Raw genomic sequence first — 26,086 nt, forward strand, 5'->3', positions numbered from 1 at the left:
TTCCCTGCTTTGTAAATATACAGCTCTCATTGCTTTGCTAATTCAGCTGTGAGTTTTTTTCCTTTCCCTTCAATTTTTCCTTCCCTTTACTTTACAGGGGGGAGGGAGGAGGCTTTTTGGCTTTACCCTTCCAACCCTACGACATCCCTCTGCAGAGGTAAGAGTAGGGCACAAGGTAGGGTCAGTTGAGAAGTCAGGAACCCAGCTGCGATGCATGTACACCAATGCACGCAGCCTGGGCAACAAGCAAGAGGAGTTGGAGGTCCTAATCCATCAGGGCGACTATGATGTAGTCGCCATCTCAGAAACTTGGTGGGACAGCACCCACGATTGGAGTGCTACAATGGGGGGTTACAGGCTCTTTAGGAGAGACAGGCGAGGGAGAAGAGGAGGAGGGGTGGCTCTGTATATTAGAGAGTCACTCTCTGCCACACAACTTGAGGTGGAAGATGAGGGAGTTGAGAGACTGTGGGTCAAAATCAGAGGACAGCCTAACAAGTCTGACATCCTGATTGGAATCTGTTACAGACCACCCAACCAGGATGAGGAGGCTGATGAAGTATTCTACAAGCAGCTGGAGGCCGTCTCAAGATCATCAGATCTTGTCCTTGTTGGTGACTTCAACCTCCCAGATATCTGCTGGGAACTTAATTCAGCAGGGAGGAGGCAGTCCAGAAGATTCCTGGAGCGAATGGAGGACTGCTTCCTGACACAGCTGTTAAGCGAGCCTACCAGGGGACAGGCTCTGCTTGACCTGCTGTTCTGCAATAGGGAAGGGCTGGTGGGAGACGTGATCGTGGGAGGCAGCCTAGGGTGCAGTGACCATGAGATAGTGAAGTTTTCAATATGCAGGGAGATAGGGAGGAGCACCAACAGAACCTTCACCTTGGACTTCCGAAGGGCGAACTTCAGCCTATTTAAGAAACTTGTCTGCAAAGTCCCCTGGGTACCAGCCCTCATGAACCAAGGGGTTCAGGAGGGTTGGACTTACTTCAAACAGGAGCTCTTGAAGGCACAGGAACTGGCAGTTCCCACGTGCCGAAAGGCAAGCCGGCGGGGAAGGCGACCGGCCTGGATGAGCAAGCAGCTCCTGGAGGATTTAAGGGGGAAGAAGAGGCTGTATCACCTTTGGAAGGAGGGGAAGGCTTCTCGAGGTATGTTCAAGGAAGCTGTTAGATTATGTAGGAATAAAATTAGGGAGGCAAAGGCCCAGCTGGAACTGAAGCTGGCCACCTCAGTCAAAGACAATAAAAAGCATTTTTATAAATATATTAACAATAAGAAGAAGGGCAGGAAGAACCTGAACTCCTTATTGGACCTGGAGGGGAACACGGTGACTGAAGACGAGGAGAAGGCTGAGGTCCTGAACACCTTCTTTGCCTCAATTTTTAACAGCAAGGCAGGAGGAGTTCAGGACGAGTGGCCTCCGGAGCTGGGCGATGGGGTCGGGGAGCAGTGTAATGCCCCGGAAATCCATGAGGAATTAGTTCAGGACCTGCTGAGCCACTTGGATATTCACAAGTCCATGGGACCGGATGGGATCCATCCTAGGGTGCTGAGAGAGCTGGCGGATGTGCTAGCTAGGCCACTCTCCATCATTTTCCTCCAGTCCTGGCTCACAGGTGAGGTCCCAGATGACTGGAAACTGGCCAACGTGGTCCCCATCCACAAGGAGGGTCGGATGGAGGAACCTGGAAACTCCAGGCCAGTCAGTCTGACCTCAGTGCCAGGGAAAGTGATGGAGCAGATTATCCTGGCGGCAATAACTGCGCACCTGAAGGATGGCCAAGGGCTCAGGTCCAGCCAACATGGATTTAGGAAGGGCAGATCCTGCCTCTCCAACCTGATCTCTTTCTATGATCAGGTGACCCGTCTGGTGGATGTGGGGAGGCCTGTGGATGTGGTCTACCTGGACTTCAGCAAGGCCTTTGACACTGTCCCCCACAGCAAACTGCTGGCTAAGCTGTCAGCCCGTGGATTGGACCATTACACTCTGTGCTGGGTTAGGAACTGGCTGGAGGGCCGGGCCCAGAGAGTGGTGGTGAACGGTGCCACATCCAGCTGGCGGCCAGTCACCAGTGGTGTCCCCCAGGGATCAGTGCTGGGCCCTGTCCTTTTCAACATCTTCATCGATGATCTGGATGAAGGGGTAGAGTCAGTCATCAGCAAGTTTGCAGATGACACAAAGTTAGGGGCAGATGTTAGTCAGTTAGAGGGTGGAAAGGCTCTGCAGAGGGACCTCGACCGACTGGACAGATGGGCAGAGTCCAACGGGATGGCATTCAACAAGTCCAAGTGCCGGGTGCTACACTTTGGCTACGGAAATCCCATGCAGAGCTACAGGCTGGGGTCGGAGTGGCTGGAGAGCTCCCAAACAGAGAGGGACCTGGGGGTGCTGATCGACAGCCACCTGAATATGAGCCAACAGTGTGCCCAGGTGGCCAGGAGGGCCAATAGCATCCTGGCCTGCATTAGGAATAGTGTGGCCAGCAGGAGCAGGGAGGTCATTGTGCCCCTGTACTCTGCTTTGGTTAGGCCGCACCTTGAGTACTGTGTCCAGTTCTGGGCCCCTCAGTTTAAGAAGGACATTGAAACACTTGAAGGTGTCCAGAGAAGGGCAACAAGGCTGGGGAGAGGCCTTGAACACAAGCCCTATGAGGAGAGGCTGAGGGAGCTGGGATTGTTTAGCCTGGAGAAGAGAAGGCTCAGGGGTGACCGCATTGCCCTCTACAACTACCTGAAAGGTGGTTGTAGCCAGGAAGGGGTTGGCCTCTTCTCCCAGGCAACCAGCACCAGAACAAGGGGACACAGTCTCAAGCTGCACCAGGGGAGGTTTAGACTCGAGGTGAGGAGGAAGTTCTTCACCGAGCGAGTCATCCGTCATTGGAACGGGTTGCCCAGGGAGGTGGTTGAGTCATCGACCCTGGAGGCGTTCAAGAGGAGATTGGACGTGGCACTTGGTGCCATGGTCTAGTCATGGGGTCTGTGTTGATAGGTTGGACTCGATGATCCTCGAGGTCCTTTCCAACCTAAGTGATACTGTGATACTGTGATACTCCTGGGAGCCTTCTCCTCTCCAGCCTGCACAGCCCCAACTCCCTGAGTCTGTCCTCAGAGCAGAGCAGCTGCAGCCCTCTGCTCAGCCTCGTGGCCCTTCTCTGGACACCTTCCAGCACCTCCAGACCCTTCTTGGCACAGAGGCTCCAGAACTGGACCCAGAGCTCCAGCTGTGGTCTCAGCAGAGTGGAGCAGAGGGGCAGAATCCCCTCCCTGGCCCTGTTGGCCACACTTCTCTTGCTGCAGCCCAGGCTCTGCTTGGCCCTCTGGGCTGCAAGTGCTCACTGCTGGCTCCTGTTGAGCTTCTCCTCCCCCAGTACCCCCAAGGCCTTCTCTCCAGGGCTGCTCTACAGCCAGTCCCTGCCCAGCCTACATCAGTGCCTGGCACTGCCCTGAGCCAGTAACAGCCATGAAGAGCTCAACAGAGGACAAAGTGCTCCCCAAGCACTGCTGAACTGCTCCCAGAGCCTGCAGAGCAAGCCAGGGGCATCACTGGCAGCAGGCTGTGAGCCCCCCAGCTCCAGCACTGCCCCCCTGGGAGGCACTGCAGCTGCAGAGCCCAGGGGGGCTGCAGGCTGGGGCAGGACTCACCTGGCAGGTTGGCCTCCAGCAGGTACCTGATGTACAGCATGTCTGGGTGCAGGAAGCAGCTGGGGCTCACCTCTGGGAACCGAGGCAGCTCCAGGAAGGCTGGCAGCTCCAGCATCCTGCTGTGCACCTCCTCATAGCCAGGCCAGGACTGCAAGGAGAGAGGCAGAGGTCAGCTCAGGCACCACAGGGTGAATGACTGCACTCAGCCCAGGACTGCTGTCACAGACCCTCCCCAGCACTGCCCTGCCTGGCACAGGGCCAACAGGAGCAGGCTGGGCTTGCAGGAGGCCTTGAAGATCATCCTAGTTCCAAGCCCCTGCCATGGGCTGGAGTGGAACTGGGATAATCTTCAGCCTCCCACCAGCCCTGGCTGCTCCAGGCCTCATCCAACCTGGCCCTCAACACCTCCAGGAAGGAGGAGCCCATAACCTGCTCCAGGGGCTCCCCACCCTCACTGCAGAGAATTTCTCCCTCATGCCCAGTCTCAATCTCCTCTCCCAGCTTCAGTTCACCTCCCCAGGTGCTGCCTGCCAGCTGCTCAGGCTTCAGATGCAGCCCAAGCAGGGATGTTCTGCCTCAGCTGATGGCTCCAGATCAGCAGAGCACCTCAGCAGGGCCCCACCAGGTCAAGCCATCCACAGGGCCCTTTGCCCTGGAGAGCCACTGAGCTCTGCTGAAGCCAGCAGCAAGCTGCCAGGAGCATGCAGTCAGCTCCTCAGCTGCAAACTGCAGGCATCAGCTGGATGCAGCAGCAGCTGACACCTCAGCAGCACACAGCACAGCCCTCAAAGGCTGAGGCTGCAGCCTGGCTGCAGAGACCCAGCACTGGCAGCTGCCACCAGGCCCTGTGTGCCCTGCTGCTGATCTGCAGGGGGCTGCACCAGGGGGCCTCGGAGGGGCCCTTCCAACCCTGGGTGTTCTGTGATGCTGCTGAGCTCTGCCAGAGCTGAGTCCAGGCAGCAGAGCTCTGACCCTGCAGCTCCACAGCCCCTGGGAGGGCTGGCACAGAACCACCCAAGCTGCACACAGCCAACAGAGCAGCTGGGAGCAAGGAGGCCTCCATGGGGCAGCAGAGGGACCCTGTGGGCAAGGAGGCCAAAGGGCTCCTGGGGGGCATTAAGAGTGTGGCCAGCAGGGCAGGAGAGATTCTCCTGCCCCTCTGAGAGCTCTGCCCTGCTGAGACCACACCTGGAGTGCTGAGTCCAGCTCTGGGCTCCCCAGGTCCAGAGGGCCTGAGAGATACTGGAGAGAGGCCAGGGGAGGCCATGAGGATGCTGAAGGGCTTGGAGCAGCTCTGTGAGGAGGGAAGGCTGAGCCCTGGGGGTGGTTAGCCTGGAGAGGAGAAGGCTGAGAGGGGATCTGAGCAATGTCTGTAAACATCTGAGGGGTGGGGGGTGCCAGTCCCTGACCACTCCTGCACCAAAGACATTGTCCCTAGCCTCCAGCCTGCCCCCCCCCCCCCCCCCCCCCCCCAGCACTGCCATTCCCCTGGGGGAGGCTCTCTGCTGTCTGTGGAATTTTTTCCCTCTCTCTGTTTTTTCATGGAATCCCAGAATGGCTCAGGCTGGAAGGGAGCTCAGAGCTCCTCTGCTCCAAGCTCCCCACCATGCCCAGGGACACCTCTCAGCTACACTCAGCTGCTCAAGGCCTCATCCAGCCTGGCCTGCAGCACCCCCAGGCAGGAGGCAGCCACAGCCTCCCTGGGCAGCCTGTGCCAGAGGCTCAGCAGCCTGGGACTGAAGAACTTCTTCCTCTGCTCCAGTCTGACTCTGCTCTGCCTCAGCTTCAAACCATTGCCCCTTGGCCTGGCTCCAGACCCCCTCAGGAGTCCCTCTGCAGCCTTCCTGCAGGATCCCTTCAGGTGCTGTGCATCCAGCAGGTGCCTGCAGTAGCCCTGCAGAGCAGGGAGCAGTGAGGCTGGGGAGCAGCAGGGGTGAGGCTTTCATGTGAGAGAGAACAGAAGAGCTGAGGAGGAAGCTGCCTGCTGAAGGGTTCCTGTAATCTCCTCCATCATGGAGCTTGAGGTTGTGCAACAGAAACTGCAGCTTGCCCATACCTGTCCTGAAGCATTACTGCATGGAGGCAGCAAACAAAAGCCACCAAGACAGGGATGGAATTCCACAAAGGTTGTTCCCAAACTCTGAGATGTCAGCGCAGGAGGGAAAGAGTTCAGCTCCCTGCTGCTCATCCTGCCCTGCACCTGAGAGCAGCCTCAGAGGAAGCCGTGGCAGGGTCTGGGGGTGCCAGGACAGGAGGCAATGGCTTGGAGTTGGCAGAGGGGAGACTGAGACTGGAGAGGGGGAAGAGATTCCTGGCAGTGAGGCTGAGGAGAGCCTGGCACAAGTTACCCAGGGAGGCTGTGGCTGCCTCCTGCCTGGAGGTGTTGAAGGCCAGGCTGGATGAGGCCTGGAACAGTCTGGGCTGGTGGGAGGTTGAAGATCATCTGGTGCCAAGGGCCCTGCCATGGGCACAGCCTTGGCACCAGATATCTCCAAGGTCTCCTCCAACTCAAAGCCTTCCACTGCCCACTGCAGCCAGGACTGTCCTGAGGAGGAAGATATCTCCTCTCCTCTCCTCTCCTCTCCTCTCCTCTCCTCTCCTCTCCTCTCCTCTCCTCTCCTCTCCTCTCCTCTCCTCTCCTCTCCTCTCCTCTCCTCTCCTCTCCTCTCCTCTCCTCTCCTCTCCTCTCCTCTCCTCTCCTCTCCTCTCCTCTCCTCTCCTCTCCTCTCCTCTCCTCTCCTCTCCTCTCCTCTCCTCTCCTCTCCTCTCCTCTCCTCTCCTCTCCTCTCCTCTCCTCTCCTCTCCTCTCCTCTCCTCTCCTCTCCTCTCCTCTCCTCTCCTCTCCTCTCCTCTCCTCTCCTCTCCTCTCCTCTCCTCTCCTCTCCTCTCCTCTCCTCTCCTCTCCCCTCCCCTCCCCTCCCCTCCCCCCCTCTCCCCTCTCCTCTCCCCCCCCCTCCCTCTCCCCTCCCCTCTCTCTCCTCCCCCAACCCCCTCCCCCCCCCCCTCCTCTCCCTCTCCTGCAGGCAGGCTGTGGAAGGCTCTTGCTGTGGAAGGCTCTTGCTGTGTACCCAGCACAGCCTCCTCCCTTCTGCAGGAGCTGCCCAAGCTTGGGGTCCTGAGGGAGCTGCCTCTGTGCTCCCTGGGCTGCTGACCCCTGCCCTGCCAGCCTCAGCTCCCCAGGGGCAGATTGCTGCAGTCTGAGATGCCAGCAGCCCCAGGGGGTTCCAGGAGCAGGCCTGGAGCAGCCGAGCTGTGGGCAGCAGCAGCCATGGGGGGGTTGAGGCTTGCACTGGATGCTCTCCAGAGCTCCACCTTCTCTCTCCTGCAGCCAGGAGGAGTCTGGGGCCTGGAGCTGGAGTTTCAGAGCAGATCTCAGAGGAGAGAGCAGGACTCCTGCTGCTGCTCTCACAGCTTCTGGGGATTGCAGCTGACATTTTCACTTGGTTTTTATCACTTTCTTCCCTCTCTGAGTGTCCACTGCCAGGCAGAGGACCTGAGCAAGCTGCTGGGCTGTCTGCAAGGGGGACTGATTTGGTTTCCAGACCCATGGAGTGGGTTGGGTTGGAAAAGGAACCTTGAAGATCATCTAGGTCCAACCCTCTGCCATGGGCAGGGACACCCAGGGTGGGTTGGGTTACAAAGGATGCTGAAGATCATCCAGTTCCAAGCCCCCTGCCATGGGGGTCTCACTGCAGGAAGGATGTTGAGGGCTGGAGCAGGTCCAGAGAAGGGCAACAGAGCTGGGGAAGGGTCTGGAGGAGCAGCTGAGGGCCCTGGGGATGCTGAGTGTGGAGAAGAGGAGGCCGAGGGAGACCTCATTGCTCTCTGCAGCTCCTGGGAGGAGGCTGCAGGGAGCTGGGGTTGGGCTCTGCTCACATGCAAACAAGTGTCAGGAGAGGAACTGGTCCCAGGTTGCCCCAGGGGAGGTTTAGGTTGGAGATGAGAAGAAACTTCCTGACTGGAATGGTTCTCACAGCCTGGCACAGGCTGCCCAGGGAGGTGCTTGAGGCTCCATCCCTGGAGTCATCCAAGCTCAGCCTGGCTGTGTCCCTGGGCAGCCTGCTCCAGCTGGAGCTGTCCCCAGGGCTGCAGGGCTTGGACAGCATGCCCTTGCAGGCCCCCCCCAGCCCAGTGCAGCTGTGGATCACCACCACCAGTGACAGCAGCAAGCTATGAGCCTGGGCTGGCCTCCAGGCCAGGGGCTAAGTGCAGGCAAGGGGGCGGCAGCAATCCCTCCTCTCCCAGCAGTGCCTCTGCTCATCCCTGCAAGACTGAGATGGTGACTGAAGATGCTGCCAGGAGGGGAGGGCTGTGCTCAGGACACAGCTCCCCAGCAGCAGCAATGCCCTGAACCCCAACACCCCAGCAAGCAGCAGGGCTCCCCACAGCCTCACCAGGACACTGCCAAAGCACCCCCAGCCCAGAGCCTTGCAAGCTGCAGGCTCCAGCCAAGCCCTGCTTTTGGTTGGGTCCAGCAGGAAAGCACCAAACCACTGAGCACCTCCTGCCTGCACCCAGGAGAGATCCTGCAGCCTGCCCTTCCCCTGCAGCCTGCCTGGCACCTCCCCTGCCCCCAGCACCTCCCCTGCCCCCAGCAGCTCTCCTGCCCCCAGCATTCCCAGGCAAATCTGCAGCAGGACCTCCTCCCAGCTCCATTTACAAAGCAAAGTGGCTGTGGCTCTGCTGGAACAGTGCTGCCTGCAGCCACAGACACTTCTGGGGCTCCTCTCCAGGCAGTGCAGACCAGCTGGGGCCTGAGCTGTGAGGTGGTCACAAGGCACAAAAACTCTGAGCAAAGCAAGGGCTCAGAACCACCTCCCAGCTGCCTCCCTGCCCGTAGCCAGCAGAGCCTCAGGGCTGGGACTTTCAACCTGCTGGCCACAGGAAGGCTCCAAAACCACCTTGGAACAGCAGCTGTGAACATGGCAGCAGCAGGCTGGGGGGAGATTCTTGACACTCCGGGTGGGGAGAGACTGGAGCAGGCTGCCCAGGGAGGCTCTGGATGCAATCAGGGCTGGAGGAAGGTGGAAGCTCAGCCAGTTCCAAGCCCCCTGGCAGGGGCAGAGCTGCTGGATGATCTTCACCATCCCTTCCACCCCAACCCATCCTGGGTGTCCCTGCCCATGGCAGGAGCTTGGAACTGGATGAGCTTCGAGGTCCATTCCAAGGCAGCCCAGAGGCAGTGGCTGAGAAGCAGGGCACAAGCACCACATCCAAGCCTTGGGCAGTGAATGAGACAGGAATGTGCAGCTCCCAGAGAGGAGAGAGCTCTCCACAAGCAGGCCTAGGAGGCCACCACCCTCCAGGGGAGACTGTCACATCCCTCCTAGATCATGGGATGAAGGGAAAGCCACAGGTGAAGAGATCTCCATCCTCATAGCATCCCAGGTTGGGAGGGGCCTCAGAAGGAACACCAGCCTGGGCAGGGACACAGAGCCCATGGTGGTGAAATCAAAAAAGACAGCAGAATGATTTTGCCTGTGCAGATCTAACAGAGGAAGGGCTCAGGCTGGGAGGGAGCTCAGAGCTCCTCTGCTCCAAGCTCCCCACCATGCCCAGGGACACATCTCAGCTAGACACAGCTGCAAAAGGCCTCATCCAGCCTGGCCTGCAGCACCCCCAGGCAGGAGGCAGCCACAGCCACCCTAGGCAGCACCCAGCAGCAGCAGCACCCGGCAGCAGCACGCAGCCAGCAGAAGCAGCCAGCAACAGCAGCAGCACCCAGCAGCAGAAGAAGCCAGCAGAAGCAGCCAGCAACAGCAGCAGCACACACCAGCAGCCAGCAGCAGCACCCAGCAGCACCCAGCAGGAGCAGCACCCAGCAGCAGCACCCAGCAGCACCCAGCAGCAGCACTCAGCATAAGCAGCACCCAGCAGTATCCAGCAGCAGCAGCACCCACCAGGAGCAGCACCCAGCAGCAGCACCCAGCAGCACCCAGCAGCAGCACTCAGCATAAGCAGCACCCAGCAGTATCCAGCAGAAGCAGCACCCACCAGCAGCAGCACCCAGCAGCAGTACCCAGCAGCACCCAGCAGCAGCACCCAGCAGTACCCAGCAGTACCCAGCAGCAGCAGCACCCAGCAGAAGCAGCACCCAGCAGCAGCAGCTCCCAGCACCAGCACCCAGCAGAAGCACCCAGCAGCAGCAGCAGCACCCAGCAGCAGCACCCAGCAGAAGCACCCAGCAGCAGCAGCACCCAGCAGCAGCACCCAGCAGAAGCAGCACCCAGCAGAAGCAGCACCCAGCAGCAGCACCCAACAGCAGCATCACCCAGCAGCAGAACCCAGCAGCACCCAGCAGCAGCACCTAGCAACAGCACCCAGCAGCAGCAGCACGAGGCAGCAGCACCCAGCAGCACCCAGCAGAACCCAGAAGCAGTACCTAGCAGCAGCAGTAGAAGCACCCAGCAGCAGCACCCAGCCAGCACCCAGCAATAGCAGGACCCTGCAGCAGCACCCAGCAGCAGCAGCACCCAGCAGCAGCAGCACCCAGCAGGAGCAGCACCCAGCAGCAGCACCCAGCAGCAGTAGCACCCAGCAGCAGCAGCACCCAGCAGCAGCAGCACCCAACAGCAGCACCCAGCAGCAGCAGCACCCAGCAGCAGCACCCAGCAGTAGCACCCAGCAGCAGCACCCAGCAGCAGCAGCACCCAGCAGCAGCACACAGCAGTAGCACCCAGCAGCAACCAGCAGCAGCAGCACCAGGCAGCACTCGACAGCTGCACCCAGCAGCAGCACCCAGCAGTATCCAGCAGCAGCAGCACCCAGCAGCAGCACCCAGCAGCAGTAGCACCCAGCAGCAGCAGCACCCAGCAGCAGCAGCACCCAACAGCAGCACCCAGCAGCAGCAGCACCCAGCAGCAGCACCCAGCAGTAGCACCCAGCAGCAGCACCCAGCAGCAGCAGCACCCAGCAGCAGCACACAGCAGTAGCACCCAGCAGCAACCAGCAGCAGCAGCACCAGGCAGCACTCGACAGCTGCACCCAGCAGCAGCACCCAGCAGTATCCAGCAGCAGCAGCACCCAGCAGCACCCAGCAGCACCCAGCAGCAGTAGCACCCAGCAGAAGCAGCACCCAGCAGCAGCACCCAGCAGCAGCACTCAGCAGCAGCAGCACCCAGCAGCATCCAGCAGCAGCACCCAGTAGAAGCAGCACCCAGCAGAAGCAGCAGCCAGCAGCAGCAGCCAGCAGCACCCAGCAGTACCAAGGAGCACCTAGAAGCAGCACCCAGCACCAGCACCACCAGCAGTACACAGCAGCAGCAGCACCCAGCAGAAGCAGCACCCAGCAGCTGTACCAGCAGCACCCAGCAGTAGAACCAGCAGCAACCAGCAGCAGCACCACCAGGCAGCACCAGCACCCAGCAGCAGCACCCAGGAGAAGCACGCAGGAGAAGCACCCAGCAGCACCCAGCAGCAGCAGCCAGCAGCACCCTGCAGCAGCAGCAACCAGCAGCAGCAGCACCCAGCAGCAGCTCCCAGCAGCAGCAGCCCCCAGCAGCACCCCACACAGCAGAGCAGGCAGCAGCAGCAGCACCCCACAGAAGCACACAGCAGAAGCAGCACGAGGCAGCAGCACGTGGCAGCACCCAGCAGCACCCAGAAGCAGTACCCAGCAGCAGCAGTAGAAGCACCCAGCAGCAGCAGCACCCAGCAACAGCACCCAGCAGCAGTAACCAGCACCACCCAGCAGCAGCACCACCAGGCAGCACCCTGCAGCAGCACCCAGCAGCAGCATTCCGCAGGAGCACCCAGCAGCATGCAGCAGTACTCAGCAGCAGCACCCAACAGCAGCAGCCAGCAGCAGCACTCAGCATCAGCAGCACCCAGCAGCAGCACCCAACAGCAGCACCCAACAGCACCCAGCAGCAGCACCCAGCAGCATCCAGCAGTACCCAGCAGCAGCACCCAGCAGCAGCAGCCAGCAGCAGCACTCAGCAGCAGCAGCAGCCAGCAGCAGCACTCAGCAGCAGCAGCACGCCGCAGCAGCACCAAACAGCACCCAGCAGCAGCAGCACCCAGCAGCACCACCAGCACCCAGCAGCAGCAGCACCCAGCAGCAGACAGCAGAAGCAGCACCCAGCAGCACTGAGCAGCAGCTTCACCCAGCAGAAGCATCCAGCAGCAGCACCCAGCATATGCAGTACACAGCAGCAGCAGTAGCAGCACCCAGCAGCAGCAGCAGCACCCAGCAGAAGTATCCTGCAGCAGTAGCAGCAGCACCTAGAAGAAGCAGCAACCAGCAGCACCCAGGAGCAGCAGCACCCAGCAGCAGCACTCAGTAGCAGCAGCACCCAGCAGAAGCACCCAGCTGCAGCACCCAGCAGCACCCAGCAGCAGCAACCAGCAGCAGCAGCACCCAGCAGAAGCAGCACCCAGCAGCACCCAGCAGCAGCACCTAGCAGAAGCAGCACCCAGCAGAAGCAACACCCAGCAGCATCTCCCAGCAGCACCCAGCAGCACCCAGCAGCAGAACCCAGAAGCAGCAGCACCCAGCAGCAGCAGCAGCCAGCAAGAGCAGGCAGCAGAAGCAGCACTCGGCAGCAGCACCCGGCAGCAGAAGTAGCAGCACCCAGCAGCAGCACCCAGCAGCAGCAGCACCCAGCAGAAGCAGCACCCAGCAGCTGTACCAGCAGCACCCAGCAGTAGAACCAGCAGCAACCAGCAGCAGCACCACCAGGCAGCACCAGCACCCAGCAGCAGCACCCAGGAGAAGCACGCAGGAGAAGCACCCAGCAGCACCCAGCAGCAGCAGCCAGCAGCACCCTGCAGCAGCAGCAACCAGCAGCAGCAGCACCCAGCAGCAGCTCCCAGCAGCAGCAGCACCCAGCAGCACCCCACACAGCAGAGCAGGCAGCAGCAGCAGCACCCCACAGAAGCACACAGCAGAAGCAGCACGAGGCAGCAGCACGTGGCAGCACCCAGCAGCACCCAGAAGCAGTACCCAGCAGCAGCAGTAGAAGCACCCAGCAGCAGCAGCACCCAGCAACAGCACCCAGTAGCAGTAACCAGCACCACCCAGCAGCAGCACCACCAGGCAGCACCCTGCAGCAGCACCCAGCAGCAGCATACCGCAGGAGCACCCAGCAGCATGCAGCAGTACCCAGCAGCAGCACCCAACAGCAGCAGCCAGCAGCAGCACTCAGCAGCAGCAGCACCCAACAGCAGCACCCAACAGCACCCAGCAGCAGCACCCAGCAGCATCCAGCAGTACCCAGCAGCAGCACCCAGCAGCAGCAGCCAGCAGCAGCACTCAGCAGCAGCAGCAGCCAGCAGCAGCACTCAGCAGCAGCAGCACGCCGCAGCAGCACCAAACAGCAACCAGCAGCAGCAGCACCCAGCAGCACCACCAGCACCCAGCAGCAGCAGCACCCAGCAGCACCCAGCAGAAGCAGCACCCAGCAGCACTGAGCAGAAGCTTCACCCAGCAGAAGCATCCAGCAGCAGCACCCAGCATATGCAGTACACAGCAGCAGCAGTAGCAGCACCCAGCAGCAGCAGCAGCACCCAGCAGCAGCAGCAGCACCCAGCAGCGCCACCAGCACCCAGCAGAAGTATCCTGCAGCAGTAGCAGCAGCACCTAGAAGAAGCAGCAACCAGCAGCACCCAGGAGCAGCAGCACCCAGCAGCAGCACTCAGTAGCAGCAGCACTCAGTAGCAGCAGCACCCAGCAGAAGCACCCAGCTGCAGCACCCAGCAGCACCCAGCAGCAGCAACCAGCAGCAGCAGCACCCAGCAGAAGCAGCACCCAGCAGCACCCAGCAGCAGCACCCAGCAGAAGCAGCACCCAGCAGAAGCAACACCCAGCAGCATCTCCCAGCAGCACCCAGCAGCACCCAGCAGCAGAACCCAGAAGCAGCAGCACCCAGCAGCAGCAGCACCCAGCAGCAGAACCCAGCAGGAGCAGCAGCCAGCAGCAGCACCCAGTAGCCACAGCAGCACCCAATAGCAGCAGCACCCAGCAGCAGCACCCAGCAGCAGCAGCACCCAGAAGCAGCATTCCGCAGGAGCACCCAGCAGCACCCAGCAGTACCCAGCAGCAGCACCCAACAGCAGCACCCAGCAGCAGCACTCACCAGCAGCAGCACCCAGCAGCAGCACCCAGCAGCAGCACCCAGCAGGAGCAGTACCCATGAGCAGCACCTAGCAGCAGCACCCAGAAGCAGCAGCACCCAGCAGCAGCAGCACCCAGCAGGAGCAGCACCCAGCCCAGCAGCAGCACCCAGCAGCAGCAGCACCCAGCAGAAGCAGCACCCAGCAGTAGTACCAGCAGCACCCAGCAGCAGCAGCCAGCAGCACCCTGCAGCAGCAGCAACCAGCAGCAGCAGCACCCAGCAGCAGCTCCCAGCAGCAGCAGCACCCAGCAGCACCCAGCGGAAGCACCCAGCAGCAGCAGTAGCAGCACACAAGAGAGCAGGCAGCAGCAGCAGCACCCCGCAGAAGCACACAGCAGAAGCAGCACGAGGCAGCAGCACGTGGCAGCACCCAGCAGCACCCAGAAGCAGAACCCAGCAGCAGCAGTAGAAGCACTCAGCAGCAGCACCCAACAGCAGCAGCCAGCAGCAGCACCCAACAGCAGCAGCCAGCAGCAGCACTCAGCAGAAGCAGCACGCCGCAGCAGCACCCAGCAGCAGCATCCAACAGCACCCAGCAGCAGCAGCACCCAGCAGCACCACCAGCACCCAGCAGCAGCAGCACCCAGCAGCAGCCAGCAGCACCCAACAGCAGCACGCAGCAGAAGGAGCACCCAACAGCAGCACCCAGCAGAAGCAGCACCCAGCAGCACTGAGCAGCAGCTTCACCCAGCAGAAGCATCCAGCAGCAGCACCCAGCATATGCAGTACACAGCAGCAGCAGCAGCAGCACCCAGCAGCACCCAGCAGCACCACCAGCACCCAGCAGAAGCATCCAGCAGCAGCACCCAGCATATGCAGTACACAGCAGCAGCAGCAGCAGCAGCAGCAGCACCCAGCAGCAGATGCAGCACCCAGCAGCACCCAGCAGCAGCACCCAGCAGAAGCAGCACCCAGCAGCATCTCCCAGCAGCACCCAGCAGCACCCAGCAGCAGCACCCAGAAGCAGCAGCACCCAGCAGCAGCAGCACCCAGCAAGAGCAGCCAGCAGAAGCAGCACTCGGCAGCGGCACCCGGCAGCAGAAGTAGCAGCACCCAGCAGAAGCACCCAGCAGGAGCAGCAGCCAGCAGCAGCAGCACACAGAAGCAGCAGCACCCAGCAGCAGCACCCAGAAGCAGCATTCCACAGGAGCACCCAGCAGCACCCAGCAGTACCCAGCAGCAGCACCCAACAGCAGCACTCAGCAGCAGCACTCAGCAGCAGCAGCACCCAGCAGTAAACAGCAGCAGCACCCAACAGCAGCACTCAGCAGCAGCACTCACCAGCAGCAGCACCCAGCAGCAGCACCCAGCAGGAGCAGCACCTAGCAGCAGCACCCAGAAGCAGCAGTACCCAGCAGCAGCAGTACCCAGCAGCAGCACCCAGTAGCCGCAGCAGCACCCAGCAGCAGCAGCAGCACCCAACACCAGCAGCACCCAGCAGAAGCACCCAGCAGCACCCAGAAGCAGCATCCAGCGGGAGCACCCAGCAGCAGCCAGCAGTACCCAGCAGCACCCTGCAGCAGCAGCACCCAGCAGCAGCCAGCAGAACCCAGCAGCAGCACCCAGTAGCCGCAGAAGCACCCAGAAGCAGCAGCAGCACCCAACACCAGCAGCACCCAGCAGAAGCACCCAGCCGCAGCAGCACCCAGCAGCACCCAGCAGAAGCAGCACCCAGCAGAAGCAGCACCCAGCAGCAGTAGCCAGCAGCACCCAGCGGCAGCACCCAGCAGCACCCAGCAGCACCCAGCAGTATGCAGCAGCTGCCAGCAGCAGCACCCAGCAGCACCCAGCAGCAGCAGCACCCAGCAGCACCCAGCAGCAGCAGCAGCACCCAGCAGGAGCAGGCTGCAGCAGCACCCAGCAGCAGCAGCACCCAGCATAAGCAGCACCCAGCAGCAGCAGCACCCAGCAGCACCCAGAAGCAGCACCCAGAAGCAGCACCCAGCAGCAGCTGCACACAGCAGCAGCAGCAACCAGCAGAAACCAGCAGCAGCACCACCAGGCAGCACCCAGCAGCAGCACGCAGCAGCAGAACCCAGCAGCAGCACCCAGCAGAAGCAGCACCCAGCAGCAGCACCCAGCAGCAGCACCCAGTAGCACCCAGCAGCAGCACCCAGCAGAAGCAGCACCCAGCAGAAGCAGCACCCAGCAGCACCCAGAAGCAGCATTCAGCAGGAGCACCCAGCAGCAGCACCCAGCAGCAGCACTCAGCAGCAGCACCCAGCAGCAGCACCCAGCAGCAACCAGCTTCAGCACCCCGCAGCAGCACCCAGCAGCACCCAGCTGTACCCAGCAGCACCCAGAAGCAGCACCCAGCAGCAGCTGCACACAGCAGCAGCAGCAACCAGCAGAAACCAGCAGCAGCACCACCAGGCAGCACCCAGCAGCAGCACGCAGCAGCAGAACCCAGCAGCAGCACCCAGCAGAAGCAGCACCCAGCAGCCAGAAGCAGCACCCAGCAGCCAGCAGCAGCACCCAGCAGCAGCACCCAGCAGAAGCAGCACCCAGCAGCAGCACCCAGCAGAAGCACCCAGCAGCAGAAGCACCCAGCAGAAGCAGCACCAAGAAGCAGGAGCACGCAGCAGAAGCAGCATCCAGCAGGAGCACCCAGCAGCACCCAGCAGTACCCAGCAGCAGCACCCAGCAGTAGCAGTAGCAGCACCCAACAGCAGCAGCCAGCAGCAGCACTCAGCAGCAGCACCCAGCAGCAGCACACAGCAGCAGCAGCTCCCAGCAGCAGCACCCAGCAGCAGCACCCAGGAGCACCCAGCAGTACCCAGCAGCAGCAGCACCCGGCAGAAGCAGCACCCAGCAGCAGCAGCAGCTCCCAGCACTACCCAGGAGCAGCACCCAGCAGCACCCAGCAGCAGCAACACCCAGCAGCAGCACCCAGGAGAAGCACCCAGCAGCATCCAGCAGCAGCAGCCAGCAGCAGCACCCAACAGAAGCAGCACCCAGAAAAAGCACCCAGCAGCACCCAGCAGCAGCACCCAGCAGAAGCAGCACCCAGCAGTAGTAACCAGCAGCAACCAGCAGCAGCACCACCAGGCAGTACCCAGCAGCAGCCAGAAGAAGCAGCACCCAGCAGCAGCACCCAGGAGAAGCACCCAGGAGAAGCACCCAGCAGCATCCAGCAGCAGCAGCCAGCAGCAGCACCCAACAGAAGCAGCACCCAGAAAAAGCACCCAGCAGCACCCAGCAGCAGCACCACACAGCAGCACCCAGCACCAGCACCCAGCAGAAGCACCCAGCAGCAGCAGCAGCAGCACCCAGCAGCAGCACCCAGCAGAAGCACCCAGCAGCAGCACCCAGCAGAAGCAGCACCCAGCAGAAGCAGCACCCAGCAGCAGCACCCAGCAGAAGCAGCACCCAGCAGAAGCAGCACCCAGCAGCAGCACCCAACAGCAGCACCACCCAGCAGCAGAACCAAGCAGCACCCAGCAGCAGCACCTAGCAACAGCACCCAGCAGCAGCAACACGAGGCAGCAGCACCAGGCAGCACCCAGCAGAACCCAGAAGCAGTACCTAGCAGCAGCAGTCGAAGCACCCAGCAGCAGCACCCAGCAGCACCCAGCAATAGCAGGACCCTGCAGCAGCACCCAGCAGCAGCAGCACCCAGCAGCAGCAGCACCCAGCAGGAGCAGCACCCAGCAGCAGCACCCAACAGCAGTAGCACCCAGTAGCCGCAGCAGCACCCAATAGCAGCAGCACCTAGCAGCAGCACCCAGAAGCAGCAGCACCCAGCAGCAGCAACACCCAGCAGCAGCAGCACCCCGCAGAAGCACCCAGCAGCAGCAGCACCCAGCAGCAGCACCCAGCAGCAGCACCCAGCAGCAACCAGCAGCAGCAGCACCAGTCAGCACTCGACAGCTGCACCCAGCAGCAGCACCCAGCAGCACCCAGCAGCAGCAGCACCCAGCAGAAGCAGCACCCAGCAGTAGAACCAGCAGCAACCAGCAGCAGCACCACCAGGCAGCACCAGCACCCAGCAGCAGCACCCAGGAGAAGCACCCAGCAGCAGCACCCAGCAGCAGCACCCAGCAGCAGCAGCCAGCAGCACCCTGCAGCAGCAGCAACCAGCAGCAGCAGCACCCAGCAGCAGCTCCCAGCAGCAGCAGCACCCAGCAGCACCCAGCAGCAGCAGCACCCAGCAGCACCACCAGCACCCAGCAGCAGCAGCACCCAGCAGCAGCCAGCAGAAGGAGCACCCAACAGCAGCACCCAGCAGAAGCAGCACCCAGCAGCACTGAGCAGCAGCTTCACCCAGCAGAAGCATCCAGCAGCAGCACCCAGCATATGCAGTACACAGCAGCAGCAGTAGCAGCACCCAGCAGAAGCAGCACCCAGCAGTAGTACCAGCAGCACCCAGCAGTAGAACCAGCAGCAACCTGAAGCAGCACGACCAGGCAGCACCAGCACCCAGCAGCAGCACCCAGGAGAAGCACGCAGGAGAAGCAGCCAGCAGCACCCAGCAGCAGCAGCCAGCAGCACCCTGCAGCAGCAGCACCCAGCAGCAGCAGCACCCAGCAGCAGCACCCAGCAGCATTAGCAGCACCCCGCAGCAGCAGCACCCAGCAGCAGCAGCACCCCGCAGAAGCACCCAGCAGCAGCAGCACCCAGCAGCAGCACCCAGCAGTAGCACCCAGCAGCAACCAGCAGCGGCAGCACCAGGCAGCACTGGACAGCTGCACCCAGCAGCCGCACCCAGCAGCAGTAGCACCCAGCAGAAGCAGCACCCAACAGCAGCACCCAGCAGCAGCACCCAGCAGCATCCAGCAGCAGCACCCAGTAGAAGCAGCACCCAGCAGCAGCAGCAGCCAGCAGCAGCACCCAGCAGCACCCAGCAGCACCCAGCAGCATTAGCACCCAGCAGAAGCAGCACCCAACAGCAGCACCCAGCAGCAGCACTCAGCAGAAGCAGCACCCAGCAGCATCCAGCAGCAGCACCCAGTAGAAGCAGCACCCAGCCGCAGCAGCACCCAGCAGCAGCACCAGGCAGCACCCAGCAGCAGCAGCACCCAGCCGAAGCAGCACCCAGCAGCAGCAGCACCCAGCAAGAGCAGGCAGCAGAAGCAGCAGCCAGCAGCAGCACCCAGCAGCACCCAGCAGTACCAAGGAGCACCTAGAAGCAGCACCCAGCAGCAGCAGCACCCAGCAGCAGCACCAGGCAGCACCCAGCAGCAGCAGCACCCAGCAGAAGCAGCACCCAGCAGAAGCAGCACCCAGCAGTAGTACCAGCAGCACCCAGCATTAGAACCAGCAGCAACCAGCAGCAGCACCACCAGGCAGCACCCAGCATATGCAGTACACAGCAGCAGCAGTAGCAGCACCCAGCAGTAGCAGAACCCAGCAGCACCACCAGCACCCAGCAGCAGTATCCTGCAGCAGTAGCAGCAGCACCTAGAAGAAGCAGCAACCAGCAGCACCCAGGAGCAGCAGCACCCAGCAGCAGCACTCAGTAGCAGCAGCACCCAGCAGAAGCACCCAGATGCAGCACCCAGCAGCACCCAGCAGCAGCACCCAGCAGAAGCAGCACCCAGCAGCATCTCCCAGCAGCACCCAGCAGCAGAACCCAGAAGCAGCAGCACCCAGCAGCAGCAGCACCCAGCAAGAGCAGGCAGCAGAAGCAGCACTCGGCAGCAGCACCCGGCAGCAGAAGTAGCAGCACCCAGCAGCAGCAACCAGCAGCAGCACCCAGCAGCAGCACCCAGCAGGAGCAGCAGCCAGCAGCAGCAGCCAGCAGCACATAGCAGTACCAAGGAGCACCTAGAAGCAGCACTCAGCCGCAGCAGCACCCAGCAGCAGCACCAGGCAGCACCCAGCAGAAGCACCCAGCTGCAGCACCCAGCAGCAGCAGCACCCAGCAGCAGCACCCAGTAGCCGCAGCAGCACCCAATAGCAGCAGCACCTAGCAGCAGCACCCAGAAGCACCACCACCCAGCAGCAGCAGCACCCAGCAGGAGCAGCACCCAGCAGCAGCACCCAGCAGCAGCACCCAGTAGCACCCAGCAGCAGCACCCAGCAGAAGCAGCACCCAGCAGCAGCACCCAGCAGAAGCACCCAGCAGCAGAAGCACCCAGCAGAAGCAGCACCGAGAAGCAGCAGCACGCAGAAGAAGCAGCATCCAGCAGGAGCACCCAGCAGCACCCAGCAGCACCCAGCAGTACCCAGCAGCAGCACCCAGCAGTAGCAGTAGCAGCACCCAACAGCAGCAGCCAGCAGCAGCACCCAGCAGTAGCAGTAGCAGCACCCAACAGCAGCAGCACACAGCAGCACCCAGCAGCAGCAGCTCCCAGCAGCAGCACCCAGCAGCAGCAGCTCCCAGCAGCAGCACCCAGCAGCAGCAGCAGCTCCCAGCACTACCCAGGAGCAGCACCCAGCAGCACCCAGCAGCAGCAACACCCAGCAGCAGCACCCAGGAGAAGCACCCAGCAGCATCCAGCAGCAGCAGCCAGCAGCAGCACCCAACAGAAGCAGCACCCAGAAAAAGCACCCAGCAGCACCCAGCAGCAGCACCCAGCAGAAGCAGAACCCAGCAGTAGTAACCAGCAGCAACCAGCAGCAGCACCACCAGGCAGTACCCAGCAGCAGCCAGAAGAAGCAGCACCCAGCAGCAGCACCCAGGAGAAGCACCCAGGAGAAGCACCCAGCAGCATCCAGCAGCAGCAGCCAGCAGCATCACCCAACAGAAGCAGCACCCAGAAAAAGCACCCAGCAGCAGCACCCAGCAGAAGCAGCACCCAGCAGAAGCAGCACCCAGCAGCAGCTCCCAACAGCAGCACCACCCAGCAGCAGAACCCAGCAGCACCCAGCAGCAGCACCTAGCAACAGCACCCAGCAGCAGCAACACGAGGCAGCAGCACCCAACAGCAGCACCACCCAGCAGCAGAACCCAGCAGCACCCAGCAGCAGCACCTAGCAACAGCACCCAGCAGCAGCAACACGAGGCAGCAGCACCAGGCAGCACCCAGCAGAACCCTGAAGCAGTACCTAGCAGCAGCAGTCGAAGCACCCAGCAGCAGCACCCAGCAGCACCCAGCAGCACCCAGCAATAGCAGGACCCTGCAGCAGCACCCAGCAGCAGCAGCACCCAGCAGCAGCAGCACCCAGTAGCCGCAGCAGCACCCAATAGCAGCAGCACCTAGCAGCAGCACCCAGAAGCAGCAGCACCCAGCAGCAGCAGCACCCAGCAGTAGCAGTAGCAGCACCCAACAGCAGCAGCCAGCAGCAGCACCCAGCAGTAGCAGTAGCAGCACCCAACAGCAGCAGCCAGCAGCAGCACTCAGCAGCAGCACCCAGCAGCAGCACACAGCAGCAGCAGCTCCCAGCAGCAGCACCCAGCAGCAGCACCCAGCAGAAGCACCCAGCAGCAGCAGCAGCTCCCAGCACTACCCAGGAGCAGCATCCAGCAGCACCCAGCAGTAGCAGTAGCAGCACCCAACAGCAGCAGCCAGCAGCAGCACCCAGCAGTAGCAGTAGCAGCACCCAACAGCAGCAGCCAGCAGCAGCACTCAGCAGCAGCACCCAGCAGCAGCACACAGCAGCAGCAGCTCCCAGCAGCAGTACCCAGCAGCAGCAGCACCCGGCAGAAGCAGCACCCAGCAGCAGCAGCAGCTCCCAGCACTACCCAGGAGCAGCATCCAGCAGCACCCAGCAGCAGCAACACCCAGCAGCAGCACCCAGGAGAAGCACCCAGCAGCATCCAGCAGCAGCAGCCAGCAGCAGCACCCAACAGAAGCAGCACCCAGAAAAAGCACCCAGCAGCACCCAGCAGCAGCACCCAGCAGAAGCAGCACCCAGCAGTAGTAACCAGCAGCAACCAGCAGCAGCACCACCAGGCAGTACCCAGCAGCAGCCAGAAGAAGCAGCACCCAGCAGCAGCACCCAGGAGAAGCACCCAGGAGAAGCACCCAGCAGCATCCAGCAGCAGCAGACAGCAGCAGCACCCAACAGAAGCAGCACCCAGAAAAAGCACCCAGCAGCACCCAGCAGCAGCACCACACAGCAGCACCCAGCACCAGCACCCAGCAGAAGCACCCAGCAGCAGCAGCAGCACCCAGCAGCAGCACCCAGCAGAAGCACCCAGCAGCAGCACCCAGCAGAAGCAGCACCCAGCAGAAGCAGCACCCAGCAGCAGCACCCAACAGCAGCACCACCCAGCAGCAGAACCAAGCAGCACCCAGCAGCAGCACCTAGCAACAGCACCCAGCAGCAGCAACACGAGGCAGCAGCACCAGGCAGCACCCAGCAGAACCCAGAAGCAGTACCTAGCAGCAGCAGTCGAAGCACCCAGCAGCAGCACCCAGCAGCACCCAGCAATAGCAGGACCCTGCAGCAGCACCCAGCAGCAGCAGCACCCAGCAGCAGCAGCACCCAGCAGGAGCAGCACCCAGCAGCAGCACCCAACAGCAGTAGCACCCAGTAGCCGCAGCAGCACCCAATAGCAGCAGCACCTAGCAGCAGCACCCAGAAGCAGCAGCACCCAGCAGCAGCAACACCCAGCAGCAGCAGCACCCCGCAGAAGCACCCAGCAGCAGCAGCACCCCGCAGCAGCACCCAGCAGCAACCAGCAGCAGCAGCACCAGTCAGCACTCGACAGCTGCACCCAGCAGCAGCACCCAGCAGCACCCAGCAGCAGCAGCACCCAGCAGAAGCAGCACCCAGCAGTAGAACCAGCAGCAACCAGCAGCAGCACCACCAGGCAGCACCAGCACCCAGCAGCAGCACCCAGCAGCAGCACCCAGCAGCAGCAGCCAGCAGCACCCTGCAGCAGCAGCAACCAGCAGCAGCAGCACCCAGCAGCAGCTCCCAGCAGCAGCAGCACCCAGCAGCACCCAGCAGCAGCAGCACCCAGCAGCACCACCAGCACCCAGCAGCAGCAGCACCCAGCAGCAGCCAGCAGAAGGAGCACCCAACAGCAGCACCCAGCAGAAGCAGCACCCAGCAGCACTGAGCAGCAGCTTCACCCAGCAGAAGCATCCAGCAGCAGCACCCAGCATATGCAGTACACAGCAGCAGCAGTAGCAGCACCCAGCAGCAGCAGCAGCACCCAGCAGCGCCACCAGCACCCAGCAGAAGTATCCTGCAGCAGTAGCAGCAGCACCTAGAAGAAGGAGCAACCAGCAGCACCCAGCAGCAGCACTCAGTAGCGGCAGCACCCAGCAGAAGCACCCAGCAGCACCCAGCAGCAATCTGCAGCAGCACCTAGTAGAAGCAGCAGCCAGCAGCACCCAGCAGCAGCAGTAGCAGCACCCAGCAGCAGCACCCAGCAGCAGCACCCAGTAGCCGCAGAAGCACCCAGCAGCAGCAGCAGCACCCAACACCAGCAGCACCCAGCAGAAGCACCCAGCAGCACCCAGAAGTAGCAGCACCCAGAGGCAGCACCCGCAAGAAGCACCCAGCAGGAGCACCCAGCAGCAGCCAGCAGTACCCAGCAGCACCCTGCAGCAGCAGCAGCACCCAGCAGCAGCAGCACCCAGCAGAAGCAGCACCCAGCAGTAGTACCAGCAGCACCCAGCAGTAGAACCAGCAGCAACCTGAAGCAGCACGACCAGGCAGCACCAGCACCCAGCAGCAGCACCCAGGAGAAGCACGCAGGAGAAGCAGCCAGCAGCACCCAGCAGCAGCAGCCAGCAGCACCCTGCAGCAGCAGCACCCAGCAGCAGCAGCACCCAGCAGCAGCACCCAGCAGCATTAGCAGCACCCCGCAGCAGCAGCACCCAGCAGCAGCAGCACCCCGCAGAAGCACCCAGCAGCAGCAGCACCCAGCAGCAGCACCCAGCAGTAGCACCCAGCAGCAACCAGCAGCGGCAGCACCAGGCAGCACTGGACAGCTGCACCCAGCAGCCGCACCCAGCAGCAGTAGCACCCAGCAGAAGCAGCACCCAACAGCAGCACCCAGCAGCAGCACCCAGCAGCATCCAGCAGCAGCACCCAGTAGAAGCAGCACCCAGCAGCAGCAGCAGCCAGCAGCAGCACCCAGCAGCACCCAGCAGCACCCAGCAGCATTAGCACCCAGCAGAAGCAGCACCCAACAGCAGCACCCAGCAGCAGCACTCAGCAGAAGCAGCACCCAGCAGCATCCAGCAGCAGCACCCAGTAGAAGCAGCACCCAGCCGCAGCAGCACCCAGCAGCAGCACCAGGCAGCACCCAGCAGCAGCAGCACCCAGCCGAAGCAGCACCCAGCAGCAGCAGCACCCAGCAAGAGCAGGCAGCAGAAGCAGCACTCGGCAGCAGCACCCAGCAGCAGAAGTAGCAGAACCCAGCAGCAGCACCCAGCAGCAGCACCCAGCAGCAGCAGCACCCAGCAGCAGCACCCAGCAGGAGCAGCAGCCAGCAGCAGCACCCAGCAGCACCCAGCAGTACCAAGGAGCACCTAGAAGCAGCACCCAGCAGCAGCAGCACCCAGCAGCAGCACCAGGCAGCACCCAGCAGCAGCAGCACCCAGCAGAAGCAGCACCCAGCAGAAGCAGCACCCAGCAGTAGTACCAGCAGCACCCAGCATTAGAACCAGCAGCAACCAGCAGCAGCACCACCAGGCAGCACCCAGCATATGCAGTACACAGCAGCAGCAGTAGCAGCACCCAGCAGTAGCAGAACCCAGCAGCACCACCAGCACCCAGCAGCAGTATCCTGCAGCAGTAGCAGCAGCACCTAGAAGAAGCAGCAACCAGCAGCACCCAGGAGCAGCAGCACCCAGCAGCAGCACTCAGTAGCAGCAGCACCCAGCAGAAGCACCCAGATGCAGCACCCAGCAGCACCCAGCAGCAGCACCCAGCAGAAGCAGCACCCAGCAGCATCTCCCAGCAGCACCCAGCAGCAGAACCCAGAAGCAGCAGCACCCAGCAGCAGCAGCACCCAGCAAGAGCAGGCAGCAGAAGCAGCACTCGGCAGCAGCACCCGGCAGCAGAAGTAGCAGCACCCAGCAGCAGCACCCAGCAGCAGCACCCAGCAGGAGCAGCAGCCAGCAGCAGCAGCCAGCAGCACATAGCAGTACCAAGGAGCACCTAGAAGCAGCACTCAGCCGCAGCAGCACCCACCAGCAGCACCAGGCAGCACCCAGCAGAAGCACCCAGCTGCAGCACCCAGCAGCAGCAGCACCCAGCAGCAGCACCCAGTAGCCGCAGCAGCACCCAATAGCAGCAGCACCTAGCAGCAGCACCCAGAAGCACCACCACCCAGCAGCAGCAGCACCCAGCAGGAGCAGCACCCAGCAGCAGCACCCAGCAGCAGCACCCAGTAGCACCCAGCAGCAGCACCCAGCAGAAGCAGCACCCAGCAGCAGCACCCAGCAGAAGCACCCAGCAGCAGAAGCACCCAGCAGAAGCAGCACCGAGAAGCAGCAGCACGCAGAAGAAGCAGCATCCAGCAGGAGCACCCAGCAGCACCCAGCAGTACCCAGCAGTACCCAGCAGCAGCACCCAGCAGCAGCCAGCAGCAGCACTCAGCAGCAGCAGCCAGCAGCAGCACCCAGCAGTAGCAGTAGCAGCACCCAACAGCAGCAGCCAGCAGCAGCACTCAGCAGCAGCACCCAGCAGCAGCACACAGCAGCACCCAGCAGCAGCAGCTCCCAGCAGCAGCACCCAGCAGCAGCAGCTCCCAGCAGCAGCACCCAGCAGCAGCACCCAGGAGCACCCAGCAGTACCCAGCAGCAGCAGCACCCGGCAGAAGCAGCACCCAGCAGCAGCAGCAGCTCCCAGCACTACCCAGGAGCAGCACCCAGCAGCACCCAGCAGCAGCAACACCCAGCAGCAGCACCCAGGAGAAGCACCCAGCAGCATCCAGCAGCAGCAGCCAGCAGCAGCACCCAACAGAAGCAGCACCCAGAAAAAGCACCCAGCAGCACCCAGCAGCAGCACCCAGCAGAAGCAGCACCCAGCAGTAGTAACCAGCAGCAACCAGCAGCAGCACCACCAGGCAGTACCCAGCAGCAGCCAGAAGAAGCAGCACCCAGCAGCAGCACCCAGGAGAAGCACCCAGGAGAAGCACCCAGCAGCATCCAGCAGCAGCAGCCAGCAGCAGCACCCAACAGAAGCAGCACCCAGAAAAAGCACCCAGCAGCACCCAGCAGCAGCACCACACAGCAGCACCCAGCACCAGCACCCAGCAGAAGCACCCAGCAGCAGCAGCAGCACCCAGCAGCAGCACCCAGCAGAAGCACCCAGCAGCAGCACCCAGCAGAAGCAGCACCCAGCAGAAGCAGCACCCAGCAGCAGCACCCAACAGCAGCACCACCCAGCAGCAGAACCCAGCAGCACCCAGCAGCAGCACCTAGCAACAGCACCCAGCAGCAGCAACACGAGGCAGCAGCACCAGGCAGCAC

The 26,086-nt window shown here is 62.5% G+C and overlaps 1 protein-coding gene across 1 annotated transcript in view; it reads right to left on the reverse strand.

The window, feature by feature from the left end:
* Window positions 1-26,086, reverse strand: part of TAF1B (TATA-box binding protein associated factor, RNA polymerase I subunit B) — a 69,807-nt gene that overhangs the window by 26,598 nt on the left and 17,123 nt on the right. The window contains 1 exon segment of the mRNA XM_068155364.1: window positions 3,649-3,796. Coding sequence (XP_068011465.1) covers window positions 3,649-3,796 — 148 coding nt within the window.

The sequence above is a fragment of the Melanerpes formicivorus genome, unplaced genomic scaffold (assembly GCF_026170545.1).
Source record: "Melanerpes formicivorus ecotype bairdi unplaced genomic scaffold, bMelFor1.0.p_v2 SCAF_31, whole genome shotgun sequence".
Classification (NCBI taxonomy): domain Eukaryota; kingdom Metazoa; phylum Chordata; class Aves; order Piciformes; family Picidae; genus Melanerpes; species Melanerpes formicivorus.